Source organism: Microcebus murinus, chromosome 9, assembly GCF_040939455.1.
Source record: "Microcebus murinus isolate Inina chromosome 9, M.murinus_Inina_mat1.0, whole genome shotgun sequence".
NCBI lineage: Eukaryota > Metazoa > Chordata > Mammalia > Primates > Cheirogaleidae > Microcebus > Microcebus murinus.
The window spans coordinates 7,008,575-7,025,353 of record NC_134112.1 but is presented as its reverse complement, the minus strand read 5'-3'; the positions used below and the strand labels follow the sequence as shown (position 1 = coordinate 7,025,353).

The 16,779-nt window shown below is 44.0% G+C and overlaps 1 protein-coding gene across 1 annotated transcript in view; it reads left to right on the top strand.

Annotated features, from left to right (window-relative positions):
• ABCA13 (ATP binding cassette subfamily A member 13) overlaps positions 1-16,779 on the top strand; it is a 470,652-nt gene that overhangs the window by 323,820 nt on the left and 130,053 nt on the right. Inside the window, 3 exon segments of the mRNA XM_020289932.2 lie at positions 6,266-6,320; positions 7,781-7,958; positions 10,940-11,055. Of these exon segments, the coding sequence (XP_020145521.2) occupies positions 6,266-6,320; positions 7,781-7,958; positions 10,940-11,055 (349 nt within the window).

Sequence of the window (16,779 nt, the reverse complement as noted above, 5' to 3'; positions counted from 1 at the left end):
ATTAGCTTGACATTTACAGATGCTTAATTTTTCAGAGCTGCTTCTAAAGAATAACTGATTCTGAAAACATCTAGTGTAGTGATAAGCTAAATTACATATATAAAAATGAAAAGCTCACCAGTGTTTGCAAACCACAAAAAACTGTATGGGGGGGCACCTGTGCGCACCTACTGCCTGCAGTCCCAGGTGACCATGCTCCTGTCAACCTTGCCTCTGCAGTTTGATGGTTTGAGGGTGGCTCTACAAGATTGTGCTTCCTTGCCCACCAGCTAGGGTTTCATGTGCCTCACTGGAATGGACCCTTCCCCTGTAAAGCTCCTGACTTCCTCCCCATCCTGCTCCACATAACCCTCCCGGGTACCTGGCTCCATGAGTGGGCTGTAGCCGCCCTGGATGGTGAACTTCTCAAGGGAGGGCCTGCTTGTCCCTCCCAATTAGCATGTTGCCACACAGTGGGCGTGGAAGAGATGCTTGTGAAAGAATTCTCAGGCCTGTGAAGAAAGGCATCAAATCTCTATTTGACCCTTGATGGAACTCAGCTAATGTCCACTGCACAGATTTCCACCATCAAACTTAGAACAAAGTCAAGATGTTGCTTGACTTCTGCAAAAGCTGGCGGTAAATGCCCCATGGAGGGGGTCAAGATTTAACGCGACTATGACAGCAGGCCGGGCTCTGCCTCCTTATGTGATGGCCTTTCCTTCCTAAACTCTGTGGTCTAAGGTGCTCTATTTCTCCGTATCTTAACTTCAAGTGAGAATTTCTTCATTTCATGGTGAAAATGTGGGAATGGCTGTGCAGTGAGATTTAGTTCAGTGGTGGCTTTTAAAAGTGCTTAGGAATCTTCCTGGAGCCCTGAGCAGGAAGCCTGCGGTCCACGGTCACAATGATCCCCTGGAGGGCACTAGGAGAGGAACCACAGAGCACGCATGCATGTTCTTCAGTATACTGCATTTAAATATTTACTCTGTGAAAAATATGTAAATAATTATAGGGCTTTGAAGCCAGCGCCAAAGGAAAAGCTGTGGCCCCTCTGAATTATTTATGAATGAGGGCCCCAGGAAGGGAGGGACAGCCACTGTGGTTTGTGGGGTTCAGGTATTTGCACCTGTGGCCTCGTACTTCTAAGGGGTGCAGGCAGATCCCAGGGAGGATGCTACCTAAGCACAAAAGGATGGGAAGGGAGGGCAGGATGGCTGCCATTGCTGGCTCTTTCCTAAAGCTTATTACAGAAAGATATGAACTATGTCAGCAGCTCTTTTCTGTAATTGTTGAGGTTTCAGTTATATGTTACACATGTTGTTGGCACACCTTGTGGCTCCTAGCATAGAGGCAAGATTTTCAGTGTCCTGCATGTCAATAGGTGATTTGATGAGACCGGCAGAGACCCGGGGCTCCAGACACGTGGGTTCTGCTTGTGTTCACAGCAGGTCCCAGGCTCCGGGAAAAGCAGCACATTCCTCTGCTGCTGTTTCTGCTTCTGGAACACAAGGGTGTGTCCACACTAGACCACTTCATGGGGTTCCTTTTTCCTGTGAGAATCTGCAATTCTAAAATGCTGCAAGCTGATTTACAAAGAAATACACGCACAGTATACTAGTTTCTTTAGCACGGAATTTTACCATCAGATTACTGAATGAGAAAATGTATTATGAAAACATCCAGAATAGGGTCTGGCACTTCGGGGAGTTGCTAACCACAGAAGCAGTCAATCATTTCACCAGTGAGATGGGAGACCAGATGTACTCTTGCCTCCTAGATTAAAACCCTAACAGAATGACACAAATCCAGGAAATATGCTAAAATGAAGGGCAATAAATTCATACCAGATGAATGCGGGCACAGAGAGCAAATATGAGAGCACTGTTTTTAATCTTTCAGCAATGACTGTCATGGTTTAAAGTAAGAAAAGATATTTATGCAACCTGATCAAATAAAGATCCAACCTTGGTAGTTTAACATTTTATTATTGAACTTTCCATAGAAACAGCAGCTTTTTTCTGCAGCCTTGTACTGCAGAATGAGCAGAGTAGAGGCCTGCAGCCTCCAGCCCTGTCTCCGTCCCACTGTGTGGCTGTAGTCTTTGGAAACCCAGGTGCGTGTGCTGGAGAGAGCTGTGTGACATGCTGGAGGGAAATGGGCCGTGGTGGCTGCAGCCCAAGGTCTGGCTCATAGCTGTGTCATGGGTGTCACGCTCTGGGAAGGTGTCTGAAACGCCTGCCCTTCAGGTGCTGCTCTTGTAGGTGGGCACAGTCACACAGATGTGACTGAGTTGCTCAGTCAGAACTTATGCAAACAGCCTGGTGTTCTAAATGGCATGCAGCACGCAGCCACAGGCTGATGTTTGTGTGCTTTTGCATACTCGGCCCTTCTCTCTGCTCGCAGGTAAGTAAAGACTCAGTCTGAGATCTGCCTCTCCTCCTATTTACCCACCTCCAATCTCCTGCACATTTAATTCATCTTCTTCTGTGCACAGTGAGGATACTTAAGATCTAATCTCTTAGCAAATTTCAAGTATACAAAATATAATTATTAACTGGCATTGCCGTGCTGTCCATTAAGTCTCCAGAACTTATTCACTTTATACCTCTGAAGAGTATTACATTACTGCCTCCTTCACCTGGCCCCAGTAGCCGCCCTCCACTCTGTTTCTATGAGTTAGATTTTTTGTAGATTCCACATATAAGAGAGGCCATGCAGTGTGTCTTTCTGTGTCTGGCTTATTTTCACAACATAATGTCCTGCAGGTTCAGTCTTGTTGCAAAGGCAGGGTTTTCTTCTTTTTTAGAAAGAGCTGAATAATATCCCATTGTGTGTGTATATTTGTCATCTATATATCTGTATATTCCACATTTTCTGTATCCATTTATTTATCAATGAACAATTAGGTTGTTTCCATATCTTGGCAATTGTGAATAATGCTGCAATGAATATGGGAATGCAGATATCTTTTCAAGATATTAATTTTATTTCCTTTGGATATATACCAGTAAGTGGGATTGCTGGAGCATACAGTAGGTCTATTTTTATTTTTTCGAGGCATCTTTATACTGTTTTTCATCACAGCTGTACCATTTATATTTCCACCAGCAGTGCATAAGAGGTGATGGATATGCTAATTAGCTTGATTGTGGTAATCATTTCACGATGCATACATTTTTCCAAACGTCACATTGTATACTTTAAACATATACAATGTTTATTTGCCAGTTATACCTCAACTAAGCTGGAAACAAAACAAAACAAAGCAAGAGCAATAATAATTTAGAAAAAAAGAAGTTAATTCATCAGACAGATGTGAGATGGGAGTGGGGTGTGGGTGGGGCTGGGTAAGGCAGTACAAGGAAGTGATGAAACTTGCCTGCAATTACAGAGTTTGGGGAAATGGTAGCAATCCAGTTTTTCACATGAGAACAGAACAGATAATTCGAGAATACTATGAGTTTTGGACTTGGCTTTAATGGGCAGCAGTGTCTGGGTAAAGAATATGGACTCTATATTTTTCTTTCCATTTCTTTCTGAAAGTTATATAGGGCTTCCAGAAGGGACTGATGAGCTTGAGGAGAAACAAGCTGAGAGGGGATACAAGTTACGAGCATCCAGGCAGGGGTGCAGGTGTTCGTGAGTGAGACCTGGCACTGTGGGGAGGAGGGGCAAGGTGAAGTTTCTTGGATGTATGGGTGAAGAAGAGCAGGGAGATCGGAGGGCTTGGTTTTTGAGTCTGAGTGGCTGGGAGGATGATGGGGGCTTCCATGTGGGAAAACTGAAGGAGAACATCTGTAGGCTGATGATGGGATCTTTTTCTTGGATTTAACACAAAGCATGGGGGAGATATGTGGGATATAACTGTGATAGGCAAAGGATGCTTGAAAAGACCCAAGGGGAATGTGAGGATGTGGGGAGAAGAGAGCTGCAGGGAAACTTCCAGACATGCCTGCCTTGCTACCTATTGCTGGGTGAGGAGAATTCAGCTGTGGAGCATGTTCCATTTTACCCCCAACCTGGTGTGGGGCCATTCAGCTCTGGCACTGTCAAAGGGCAGAGATTAGATTGTCTATACTTCAAATACCAGCTATGTCTCCATTAGGTTTGATAATTTGCTAGAATGACTTGCAGAATTCAGGAAAGCACTATATTTACAGTTAAAGTTTTATTATAAAGGATGCAAATCAAGAGGACCACCCAGATGAAAAGACACATAATGTGACATTGAGGAATATTGTAGAGCTTCTATCCCCTCTTCTTGTGGAATCCGGGCACATCAGTCTCCCAGCACATTCATGTGTTCACTGACTGGAAGATCCACTGAGCCTCAGTTTCCTGAGTTTTATTGGGGTTTGATTAATAAGCATGACTGTGTGAATAATTGACCACATGATCAAACTCAATATCCACCCCTCCTTCCCCTCATGAGGTTGAGCTGACCCAAAGGTCCAACCCACTAAGCATATGTCTTATTATAATTGTTGAAGCTGGCTGTTTGGACCAACTTTTCTGCTTGGACCATGTTTTCCAAAACATTATAAACCGAGTCTATTTCCTTTGATACATGAGAATTCTCTATCTAAAGACATTTTCATACTCCTTCTCATCCCTGGTGTGTGTGTATGTGTGTATTTTCAGATTAAATGATTCCAGTATTCTCTTGTGTTCCTCAAATTATACATCAAGATTGTTCTCATACTTATGTAGAGCCTGGAAAAGCTCATTGCTCATAATTGCAACATAACATTGCAACTATACTCCCACCATCTACAGCACCCAGTGGGGCACTTGCCACCCTTTGGCAAGATGTCACACTTACACAGTCTAATTTCAGTTAGCTTTTGCATACCCACTTGATAGGGTTGGTAATATCGAGCTGCTTCTCCAGTGAAACAATGCCTGCAAGTCAAACCTTAGCAAGGATGAGGTCTGGCAGACACTAGGAAGCCTGGGGCTGGAAGTTGAGCTCAGCAAGAGAAAGAAAGGTAGGTGAAAGAGTGGTAGGTGCTGTTGGTCCAGACAGGCCGGGGGTCAAGACCACACATTTCAGTTCATGATGACTGTGTAAGTCCAGGACATAGGAAATGACACAGCAGGCATCAGACCTACATGGTGAGAGCCTGGACCAGAATATCAGGACAATATTGATTTATAATTAAAGACATTGTTCTGGAAAACTATATAGAGGACTTTCTGAACAAATGTCTCCTGCTGTTCTATATGCTATGAGCCAGAACTTACCTCAGGGCATGGCTGAGGCTGACACAGCTGGAGAGGGGAAGAGGCGGCACAGGGACAGAGATGCAGGGTGGCAACACTGTTGGGATTTTGGAATACTGTCATCTTTTCCAGTTCTGTGCCTTTTAACTTATTTATGCTTAGTTATACCCTATGGCATTTTACTAAGTCATTACTGTGCTCTCATAAGGGAATGCAAAATTCAGATGACAGGATAAATTAAAAGTGAGCCGAAAGAAGAAGAAAAGCCCAGGAGTGGCAACGTGCAGTGGGCAAGGGTGTTGTGCCTTCCGTGGTGGCTCTGCACACAGGCCACATGTTGGACTCCACACATGTCTAGCAAACAAGTGAAAAAAGGAAAACTGATCACTCTCACAGTCCATAACATCTTTAGGATGAAACACAAACCAGTTTCATTTATGGAGTTCTTCTCGGGGAAATATTGACTGGAACTTTCTGGGGAAGGGCTCTCACACTGTGTGATATTATGAACAGCCTTCATAATAAAACCCTCTTAATTGATAGTTTGATGGCACTTTCCCTATATTGGCTGCTGATATCGCATCAATGCAGAAGCCAAGAAAACAACTCCAAAAGCAAAATTAGTTCAATGAGATGGTCCAGTTTTCTATCTCTCTGAACCTGACTTGATCTACAGGTGAATTCTTGAATATTGGCATGACTTCTATCAAATAATCTCCTTCGCATATTGTAATACTTAGCCTGAATCTGTTTCCTCATTGCAAAAATATGGATAATACATTACTCAGGCCACTGGGATCCTTTTAAGGAGTAGACAATAAAATGTGATAACCCATAAGCACGGTGCCTGTCATATAAGGCATGAACAATACATGCTGGTTATGTTGGACAACAGCAGCAAGGACAAAAATCCCTTGCTGAATTGCCGATGAAATTTACCATTCTTTGTTACTCATGGACTGGGACTGGGCAGAGCAACAGGAGGTTTGGGCATGGGGTCTGTGCGGCTTGGAGACTGCCTGTGCGGCTTGAGGCTCACCTTTCAACTTGTCGTTCACAGGAATAACGCTCTATAGCCACCCGTATGGAGGGGCCTTGCTGAACGAGGACAAGATGTGAGTTGATGGAGTGCTGGGGGTGGCGGTGTGACCCCAGCTATGGAAGGAAATCTTCGGGTCATCTTAGGGGTGATTTGATCTCTCTTTGACATTTGCCCCAAGAGAAGTTGGCATATATAGTTAGTGGCATGGGGCTTGGGTGTTTTTTTACAAAGTGTGAGCAAAATGATTATTAAAAGAGGAAGTGCGTTGACTGAGCTTAAAAAAGATAAGCTGTACTTCTAAGCAAAAATTGTCCTAAGGGAAGGATTTTCCACAATCCTGTGGGACTGCACATCTTTCAGACCTCTTTTTTGGGCTAACATCATAAACGTAGCATACAGATAGGTAAACATAGTAAAGCCGCCTTGAACATCTCTCATGCACCCTTTTCCTGTGGTCCGGAGGGAGTCCCAGTGGTGATCAGGCCAGTGCTCTCCGGGCGCGGAGCTAAGTGCCAGCTCTCACTGTCTTGTTAAAGGGCAGCACGCTTCTGCCTGCTTTCTGTTTTTTGTTTTTCACTCACCTCCCTTCTCTATTATATGGTTGACAAACTTTTAATTAAAAGTTAATAATAAAAGTAAGCATTATTTATGTGCTTTTTATGACTCCCAAATTGAGCTGGAGAATGCAAATCTGCTTAATGGGCATTCTCTCCTCCAGTAGCTAAGCCAGCAGGGAGTGTGTTGCAGCTTGTCCTCACATCCACATGCTGATTTTGGGGGTGCTGGCTTGAGTTGTGTCTGATACCTGCCCAGAACGCCAGGAGTAGGCAGGTTGCCCTCTGTTATAAAATGAGTCCTGGTGGAACGAAGGCACGGCTCGTCAATGGTTTGTGGGGAGAAGTTTCAGCATGGCAACTTCCTGTACGATCACGTGTGGCCTGGCTATTCCTGAGGAGCGAGCAGAGAGAGCTGGCAATTGACTGGAGGGAAGGATGTTAGGAGTAGTGCTCCAGATTTAAAAAATAACCAGAAAGCATACAGTGTATGTTATTACAAAAACACCCCGATCTATTGCAAAAGCTTTTTGGTATTTCGAGTGACTAAATTTAGAAATGGTCTAATGAAGCGAGGACCTGGGGCGAGGGCCCCTCCCTGGCAGGTGTTCTGTTTAGCAAAGCAGTCTCAGAGTGGCAAAGGTCACGACTGACCGTGGGTGCCGCTCTGGGGATGTCCCTCCTCTTAACAGGGAAGTGGCTTCACGGTCAAGGGCAGACATTGACACCAGCAAACTCTTAAATGCTCCTCAGCTTGCGCTGCTCAGTTATGGCGTCTCTAAACTGAGAACAGTAGCCCTGTCTCAAAGGCTGTTGAGGGGATTAATGAGGAGACCCACACCCTTAGCCAGCATGCCTGGCCGATCATGTGTTTTTAATTAGTGGTTTTTCTGCTGTCATCTTCACTGATTGTTAATGATGGAAAGAAGACTGGTGCTCTCCGTGTAACCCCTGATGGCCTGTTCTGTTCTGCCTGCAGCCTGGAGAGCATCCGCCAGTGTGGTGTCGCCCTCTGCATTGTGCTGGGATTCTCCATCCTGTCTGCAGCCATCGGCAGCTCCGTGGTGAGGGACAGGGTGACCGGAGCCAAAAGGCTGCAGCATATAAGTGGCCTTGGCCACAGGACGTACTGGTTCACTCACTTCCTCTATGACATGGTAGGATTCCGGAAGGAGGCTCCGTGTGCTTCCTTGCTACTGATCTGTTGAGTGTGTGTGAGGTGGGGTGGAGAGGACAGGCCACCTTGGACTATCTGCAAAAGAAGGAGTCTTCTTACTGGTTAGAGCATTTCAGGTTAAGTCTAAGACTGACTGGCCTCAGGCTGGAGACCTGGGAAACTAGGGACCTGTACGGAAAGAAATGCAACGTTTCTTACTGGGGAGATGAGAAAGCAATCGACTTTAATATGCTCTTTTCAAGGATGTGGAAGGCAAGGTGACAAAAATCATCAGAAAGGATCTGTCACCTTACCTTCATCCCTAAAAGCCCCTGCAGTGCGACCTGTGCCTTGTTCCCTAATGTGTATAGCAGGCATCACTCGCATTTCCCGTATGCCTTCAGCTCCCCAGTGGACACCCTCGAGGTCACTGTCTCCAATCCTTAGGAGGACAATGCCAGATGCATTGTCCAGTGGTGCCCTACAGTTCAGGACATTTACCTTGAGTCAAAAACTGCACCTTATATGATAGATTGTCCTTCAGTGGTCAACGTCTACTTTCATTGTTCTATAGTAGAGTTGTCTTTTTGCAGGAAAGTGAAATCTTTGCCATCGTAAATATGAGTTCTCCTGTGATATAGGAAATCTTGCTTAAGTCAGTGGAAGGCCAGAAGGGCCCAACATTTACTGAGCATCCACTGCACGCCAGGTGCTATGCTCACTGCATTATATTTTGCACAGAATCGGGCATATTAACACCTGCTCTCATGCAATGTTTATTCCTTTGAGCTGGCTTACAAGTTAGCTAATTTACTTCCATTTGATCATGTAACATGGGTTTTGTTTTTGAAAGTTCAATTTATATGGGTCACACCTAAGTTACCTCAACATTTCAGGAGTTCATTTAGTTTACTCAGGGCTTTCCCTCAGCCTGCCCAGTGACCGTAATCACCTGGGACAGTGACTGGCAATAAGGATCCCCTGGAGCCTGTCCTTCAAGACTCTGCTCAGTACGTCTGGGCAGGACATGGAGGTCTGTGTTTTAGTAGGTACCCAAGGTGATTTGTGAATCTCAGCCAAGATTAAAAAATGCTGGTCCTCAAAAATCTTCATCTTTACCAAGGGGTACTTTAGGGCAGGAGAGAGGACGTGACTTATGATCTCAGGTCTAGTTGGTGCAGAGGTGGCATTTCAGTGCCCGCCTCTGCCTCCCGCGTCAGTTCTGTTCCTGGTGCTGCAGACCGCGCCAGTGGCCGCTTCACTCTCTCGTGTCTGCCATTTAGCTGTGTCCAATGGCTACAAATTTCCCAGAGAAAATGGAATGAGGATTCATCAAAAGAGAATAAGAGCATACAAGGGGGTCCACATTTCCAAGACTCTGAGAAGCATCCAGAGTTTCCAAAACTACAGGGTCTCCCCTCTCTCCTGTATGCTTACTTTATTATCTCCTTATCTCTCCCACTAAATGTGGCTCTTCTTTATTCTGTGATGTTTGGCCTTGTGGTTTAAGAGCAGGGAAGGTTATTTTCTTCTTGGTTGACTGTTTTTCACTTTCCTCCAATCATTCCCTGCTTATTCAATTATTCATTTAAGGAATATTGTTGGGGATCTGCTATGGATCAAGCTGTGTCCACGATTGTCATAGACTGAATGTTTGTGTCCCTCCCCCGGAAATTCTTATGTTAACACCTAATCCCCCATGTGAAGGGAGTTGAAGGCAGGGCTTTGGGAGATAATTAGGGCATGAGGGTGGAGCCCTAATGAGTGGGATCAGTGTCCTTTTAAAAGAGGCCCCAGAGAGCTCTCTGTGAGGACGTAGTGGGAAGGCACAGTCTCTGACCAGACAGTCAGTCCTCACCAGACACCGAATCTGCCACCATCTTGATCTTGGACTTCCCAGCCTCCAGAACTGAACAATCAAGGTCTGTTGTTTATCAGCTACCCCGTCTATGTTATTATAGCCACGAAGTGGACAGAGATGTTGGCATAAAGCCATGAATAAGGCAGAGAAGATCTTTCCCCTCATAGAGCTTGTATTCTTATGGGAGCAAGCGGAAACATTTGAGTAAACAAATGCATAAACACCAGAATACAGTTGGCTCATGACTGGATCCACTGAGAGAATGAAGCACAACCATGGGATGGAGGGTGACTTTACATGGGGTGTAAAGACGGAAGTGAAGGTGAGATCTGAGAAGTGAGAAGGGCCGTCCACGTGGCTGACATGAGAAAGAGCTCTGAGAGGAGAGGGAGCCGGGTGTGTGAGAGCCCCAGGGAAGGTCACGGTTGCTCTTGGCCATGTTGTTCTGTGTAACACCCTGAGGTAAGACTGGGTCGAGGGCCAAGGCAAGGGGCCTGTCCTCGTTCTTCGTGTTGGGGGAGGCCATGTTTCATGGAAGGTGTTTGTATTCCTCGTCTCTTCTTAAAGGAGATGGGGGGGGTGTCTCTATACCGGTCAGCTCAAGCGGCCATAACAAAAGGCCACAGACTGGGCAGTTTAACCACAGAAATTTATTCTGTCACAGTCCTAGAGGCTGGAAGTCTGAGATCAAAGTACAGGCAAGGTTGGTTTCCTCTGAGACTCCTCTCCTTGGCTTGCAGACAACTGCATTCCGCCTGTGTCCTCTCGTAGTCCTCCTCCGTGTGTCTGTCCTCATCTGCCTTCAATAAGGACACCAGTCGTGTTGCGTGAGGGCTCACCCCAGTGACCTGGTGCTATCTGAGTCTCTAGTTCCAAGGCCCTTTTCCCAGATACAGCCACATTCTGACAAACAGGGGGTTCCATTTAAACATTTTGGGGAGGCACGACTCAGACCATAACAGTGACCCTCCGGGACTAATGCCACAGCTACAAAACTCCCAGTGTGCAAAATAGGGTATGTACTTCGCCGGGAGTTGAAGGGACACTTCGGGGTAGGTAGATGATGGTAAATGTGACCATCTGATGTGACAGCCCTCCCGTATTTCTTTTTGTCTTCTCAGCTCTTTTACTTGGTTTCCGTTGGCCTGTGCGTCGCCGTCATTGCCGCCTTCCAGTTAACAGCGTTCACTTTCCGCGAGAACTTGGCAGCCACAGCCCTCCTGCTGGCGCTTTTCGGGTATGTGATGAGAAATGCTGCCGCAGAATTACGGTTTGTTTTCCGAAAGAGAAAACCCTCAGGACGGCTTTGAGCCTGCTGGCGGCTTCATGATTTCCTCTCTTTTGAAGCAATTATGTTGCTCCTACAAGGGGCGCTGAGCAAACAAGCTGGAGCAGGGTGATGAAGGCCCTGTGGGGGAAGGAAGGGCTGACGGGTCGTGATGAAGATGGCATTGCCCTGTCTCAGACAGGCCCTCACTGTCTGACAAACGCGTGCAGCTGGAAACGGATTCTCTGTTGTTCTCACGTTGACTTTAATCAGGGGCTCAAACACACAATCCAGTTAGCTCAGAGACTGAGCTTGCGGAGATTCTCTCAGGAAGCTCTGTCTGGAATATTCTCCCCTCTCCTATGATATTAGTAGTTTGTAAATGTTTTGTCTAACTTCTATGGCTTTTTTTTTTATCTCAGAGGAAAAAGTGCAAAAGCAGAAAAGTCACTTTACAAATTTCTCATTTATGCACATGAATCAGGATCATTGCTACAGGTCTCAAGTTATACCCATCTGGTATCAGGAATATATGTGTCTTATATCATGCATATATGCTTATATAGAGACTAACTATATGAGACATACTTGCTAATAATAGGGAAAATAGTTGACATGCTAATTTATTATAATCCAAGACATTTATTTATTTATTTATTTTGAGGCAGTGTCTCACTCTGTAGTCCAGGTTAGAATGCAGTGGCAGATCATAGCTCACTGCAACCTCAAACAACTAGGCTCAGGGGATCCTTCCCACCTTGGTCTCCCAAGTAGCTGGGACTATAGGTACATGCCACCTCACCCAACTATTTTTTTTAATTTTTGTGGAGACAGGTTCTCATGATGTCAGCCAGGATGGTTTTGAACTCCTGGCCTCGAGTGATCCTCCTGCTTCGGCCTCCCAAAGTGCTGGGATTACAGGCATGAGCCACCACACCCTGCCTCAAGGCATATTTTTTTAAAACAAAACATCCAGCTCTTATTTAAGCGAAAGATTACAAATAAAATGATTTTTACACAGTTTATAGTTATATCAGTGACTGGGAATTATTCAAAACATCTAATTAGGAATAAAGTTTGACTTAAACAAAAACACATCATTACTAGATGAATGCATAGATGGGTGGGCGCATGAATGGGTGAAGGGATGGGTGGGGAGAGAGAGAGAGATAAGAAGAGAGAAAGAGACAAGACACATGATCTTTTGTGGAGTATTGATATTACCATTCACTAACTCTGTGGCCTTGGAAATATTAGTTATTCTCTCTAAGGCTCATTTTCTTCCCTCTAAAACTCCATTTCTGTTGCTATAATGATTAAATTGGGTAGTTTATATAAATACTGTGGACAGTGACTGGTACAGAGTTCCCATTAGATTAATTTTAGCTATTTTTGTTATCCTTAGAATTATTTCACTCTTTAGAGGATATTATATCCTAAGCTATGAAACATGCTTATGGTAGACACATGTATTTTATACTCAACTGGAAATTTATGAGCCTGTGTATAAAGATCTCTTTATATGTGTACCTAGCTCTAAGATCATAGTCTGATTTCAGTTTATTGATCCAATTGAATGGATAGTGTTGTCATATCACATTATAGTTTGATTAAAATAGACTTTGCTATAAAATTATTTTTGAATTTTAGGAGAATAGATTTCAAAAATTGAGATAAACCTTAAAATGAAATGGTTAGAAGCTCCTAAGAACCATGTTTTAGAAATTTTTATCAACTTTGTTTTGATCATGAGCCCCATTAAGAATCTGACATAAGCTAAGAATTTTCTCCGCATACACAACTGCAACACTTTTTCAAGGAATTTCTGGGGCTTCACAGATCTGTTGAAGCACAATCACAGGCCAATAGGGGTTACACCCTTCTGGTTAAGAATTCCTATGTTAGAGGGACCAAGGAGATGTGACAAGGTAACTCAGATTGTGTTTGTGATCAGGGCCAATTCCAGTGGAGAGCCCAAGGGAGACAAAAGAGAGTCACTGGAGGCTTCCTGGGGGCTCTGGATGAAAGCAGATTGAAAGGCAGTTCTTCACTGGGGCACAGCCGAGGGACAGTGAGAACTCCGGTCTGGGCAGCCAGGGTCTCCTGCAGATGCTGTCCGGGTGAGGGTGGCAGAGTGGGTCACCCTTGTCTCCAACGAGGACCTGTGGGTACAGGGATCCCAAGAACAAGTCTCAGAGAGGTGGAATCTCAGAATGAGCTGAAACCTAAGAACACCTTCAAGCATTAAACAAGGCCGCTTAATGGTTTGGAATCTGAAGAAATAAGGGATTGGATAAATGAATAGATTCTCATAAGAGACAACAAAGCAAACATGCCCAGTAACAATTTTTTCTCTCTCTCTATCAAACAAAATTTGTTATTTAAACTGTAAAGGGGTTGTGGGGAGAATTAGCATCAAAAAAGGGAAGTAACACCTAAAAATGTCTGAAAGAAAAGTGAGTCTAGCTTATGTAAAAAATTGAAAGCTTAAGTATATATTTAGTGTATATTTGGTGCTACAAGATTGTGGAGATGAGGTACAGGATCCTGTTCTGGTGCCTTGGGAAATTCACAAAACACGGGGAAGTGTAGCCAGTTTTCAACAAAGGAAACCACCCCTTCATAAATCCCTAGTATTGTGAAGAGTATACCAATCTCTAGCAAATTCTAAAATCACTAACATGTTTTATTGTGTTTTAATAAAATAGTGGAGAATATTAAAAGCCACTGTAAGTTTTCCCAAAAAAATGATGTTCTCTAAGCCAATTTATTTGTTACTTCTTTAAAAAAATTTTTTATAAAGGGAGACTGGAGTTGCTAATATGTTAATTTGAGCCAAATATTTGAAACTAATGAAAATGTAGTAAAAAAAGGTGATAGAATCATAGCCAGTTGCAAACCTTGCTGAAAGACTGTTCATTAATGTAGCAATAGGAACTCTCTGGTGGCATCATTTAGGACTATGTCTCTGATACTTTCTCTTTTCTTAAGTAATGCTTTGATCTACTTGTCAGATATTTAAATGACATAATCCAGTGTGGAAACCTTATGTAATGAGTAACAAGTACAGACTCTGACCAGTCTCAAAGGAAGCAGAGACTAATGTTGAGGTGGTAATGAGTCCCTCGAGTACAGATCGGGGTGTGTGGGCCCGACAGCGGGACAGTGGGGCTACTGCACTCTTAGAAGGCATTGCTGGGTGTGCAGATGCTGATCAAAGCAGGTAATAAGCTTGCTAAGTGCTTTGTGTCAGGATGGCCACATCATACGCTCTCTGAGGTGCTGCTACCCACACGCCCTGACCCCTAAATTGCAAAATGTAACAGAGAGAGCTGATTGAGTACCATGCTGTATAAGGAACAAAGAAAGACATGCTCTTTTGTAGTAGAGGCTTAAGCAGACTAACATGGTTATCTTCAGCTGTTTAAAGGGCTGACACTTGGAAAAGAAAAGCTACTTATCACAAGTTGTTCCAGAATATCAAGTTTCAATCAGTAGTTGTAAGTTAGAGAAATTTATTTTTGTTCACTCTCGGAATGAATTTTATAGCAATTATAGCTGTCCCAAACTTTGGCTCATAAGTTTCTACTATTGCTTATATTTTGGTTGCAAAAATACTTTCAATGCTATGATTTCATTTGTTTCTCAAAGAGGCCACACGATGGAGGGTAGCACTTGATTTTTGTGTCTGAAGGGCCAGGAGGGGTGGGTGGTGGATGTGAGCATGTACAGGGTTCCAGTCTGCTCTGCAGTACTTTATTTCAGACAAGAGGTGTTGACAGTGTAAAACACCAAGAAGTCATGACTTACCTCTGTGCTAATTATTTTGATTTCATTAGTTTGATTATTTTAAGCAGCAATGGTTTTAGAGTACTTGTTTTACAGCTCTTGCCTCCATAGTGTGCTCTGAAATCATTTTCTTCATGCCCAAATTATGAGGCGGATTGCTATTGAGTGAAGGTTTGAAACACTATATGATTTTATATGTCTTGTTACATGATATTTTCTGAACTATGAGAATGTATCTCTTAACCCAGGGAAGTATTCCAATATCATAGATTCACATATGAAAAGGGAAATACATTAAAATAATAGCTATTTTGAGGGCCTAGTGTCTCTTACTTCATTTTGAAGTCTTACAATTTTCAGAATTTGTTAACATATTAAGAAAACCTCAGACATTTAGAAGGCACTGAAATATTTCAGGTTAAACCAATTATTCTCTGTAAGAACACAGTGACGTGTTTACTTTGCTTGTGCAAAGAACATGGCGGGGGGGGGGGGGCTCCGGATATATGAGAGTCTCATGGGAAGGTTGTGCTTTAAAAATCAGTGACCTCTCTGCTGATGTTGGAAATCATCCTTTAATGGGGTACAGTGGTGAAAGGAGATTAAGGAAGTTGGCCATGAGTGAAACCTGGCTCTAGAATTAGGGAGACTGAAAGAAGAAAGTGAAATATTTTCATTTTAGGGACATTGGATGGTATCTTAGATCCCGATGTCTTCTGATACAGGTGGGAACTGCTACTAGGGTTCAACACTTAGTGGTGTCTCTTACTGCCCGACTTTGGGGCCACACAGAAAGGAATCACATGCTCATGTTGCCCTTCTTATCAGCTGTGGAACCTCCATCAAGGTGTGTCAAATCTGTTAGTCCCCGTTGCTCTCCCTTGTAAGGTGAGGATCATAGTGGCCACAGTGGGTCGTTGGAGCATGTGAGGGGAGTCAGGGCATGTGGGGGACACAGTGCAGTGCCCAATATGCAGTGGACACTGCAAAGGAAACTTTCAGCTTTGATTTTTATGCCTTGCTTTTTATATAGAGCTCTGTAGCTTTTCATATCCTTGATATTTTTAAATTCTCAGTATAACAAATAGGGATTACTCCTGCTTTGCTGATGGTGATACTCCTGCTTTACTTTTCTTGCCCTGTACGGGGAGGGTGTCCCTCCCAGAGGAATCTTTATGGCTTGCTGCATGAAGGAAGAGACAGGCTAGCCAGCCGTTTCTGAAACTACAATTTCTCCAGTGTTTTCAACTCAAAATAGTTAATGTACCAGTTGGCATATTTGGGGATGGCAAGTCCTTCACTCCTTCACCTGAAACTGCAGATAGTACTGAACCTTGTACACATACACTATGTTTCTTCCTGTACTTATGTAACTGTGATAAAGTTTAATTTATAAATTAGGCACAGTAAGAGATTAACAACAACAACAGTAATAAAACAGAGCAATTATGACAAAGGGAGGACTCGCGTCCTGGCAGGGTGGAGCAGGACACGCCACTCAGAAGGGTACACCATTTAAAACTTAAGAATTGTTTATTTCTGGAGTTTTCCATTTAATATTTTGAGACTTCGGTTGACCACAGGTGACTGAACCATCAGAAAGCAAAACTGCAGATGAGGGGACCAGCGTGTTTGTGTAATGACTGAATTATAGATGCAGTTTTACGGCCTGCCAGCTTTTCCTCCCTCAGCGAACAGAAACCACCTCACATATTACGTCCCTCTGGAGCTCCAGTCAGAGCCCCTTCCCGGGGCCTCGGCAGGCTGCCACGCCGTGAGAGCACGCCGGATGCGGCAGAGGTAGCAGGGCCTGCGCAGTGCCCCTTCTCCCACTGGAGGGGCACCTCTTTGCTCTGAGACTGGGAATTGGGGGCTGCAATGGACCCAGATAAACATACTTTCCAG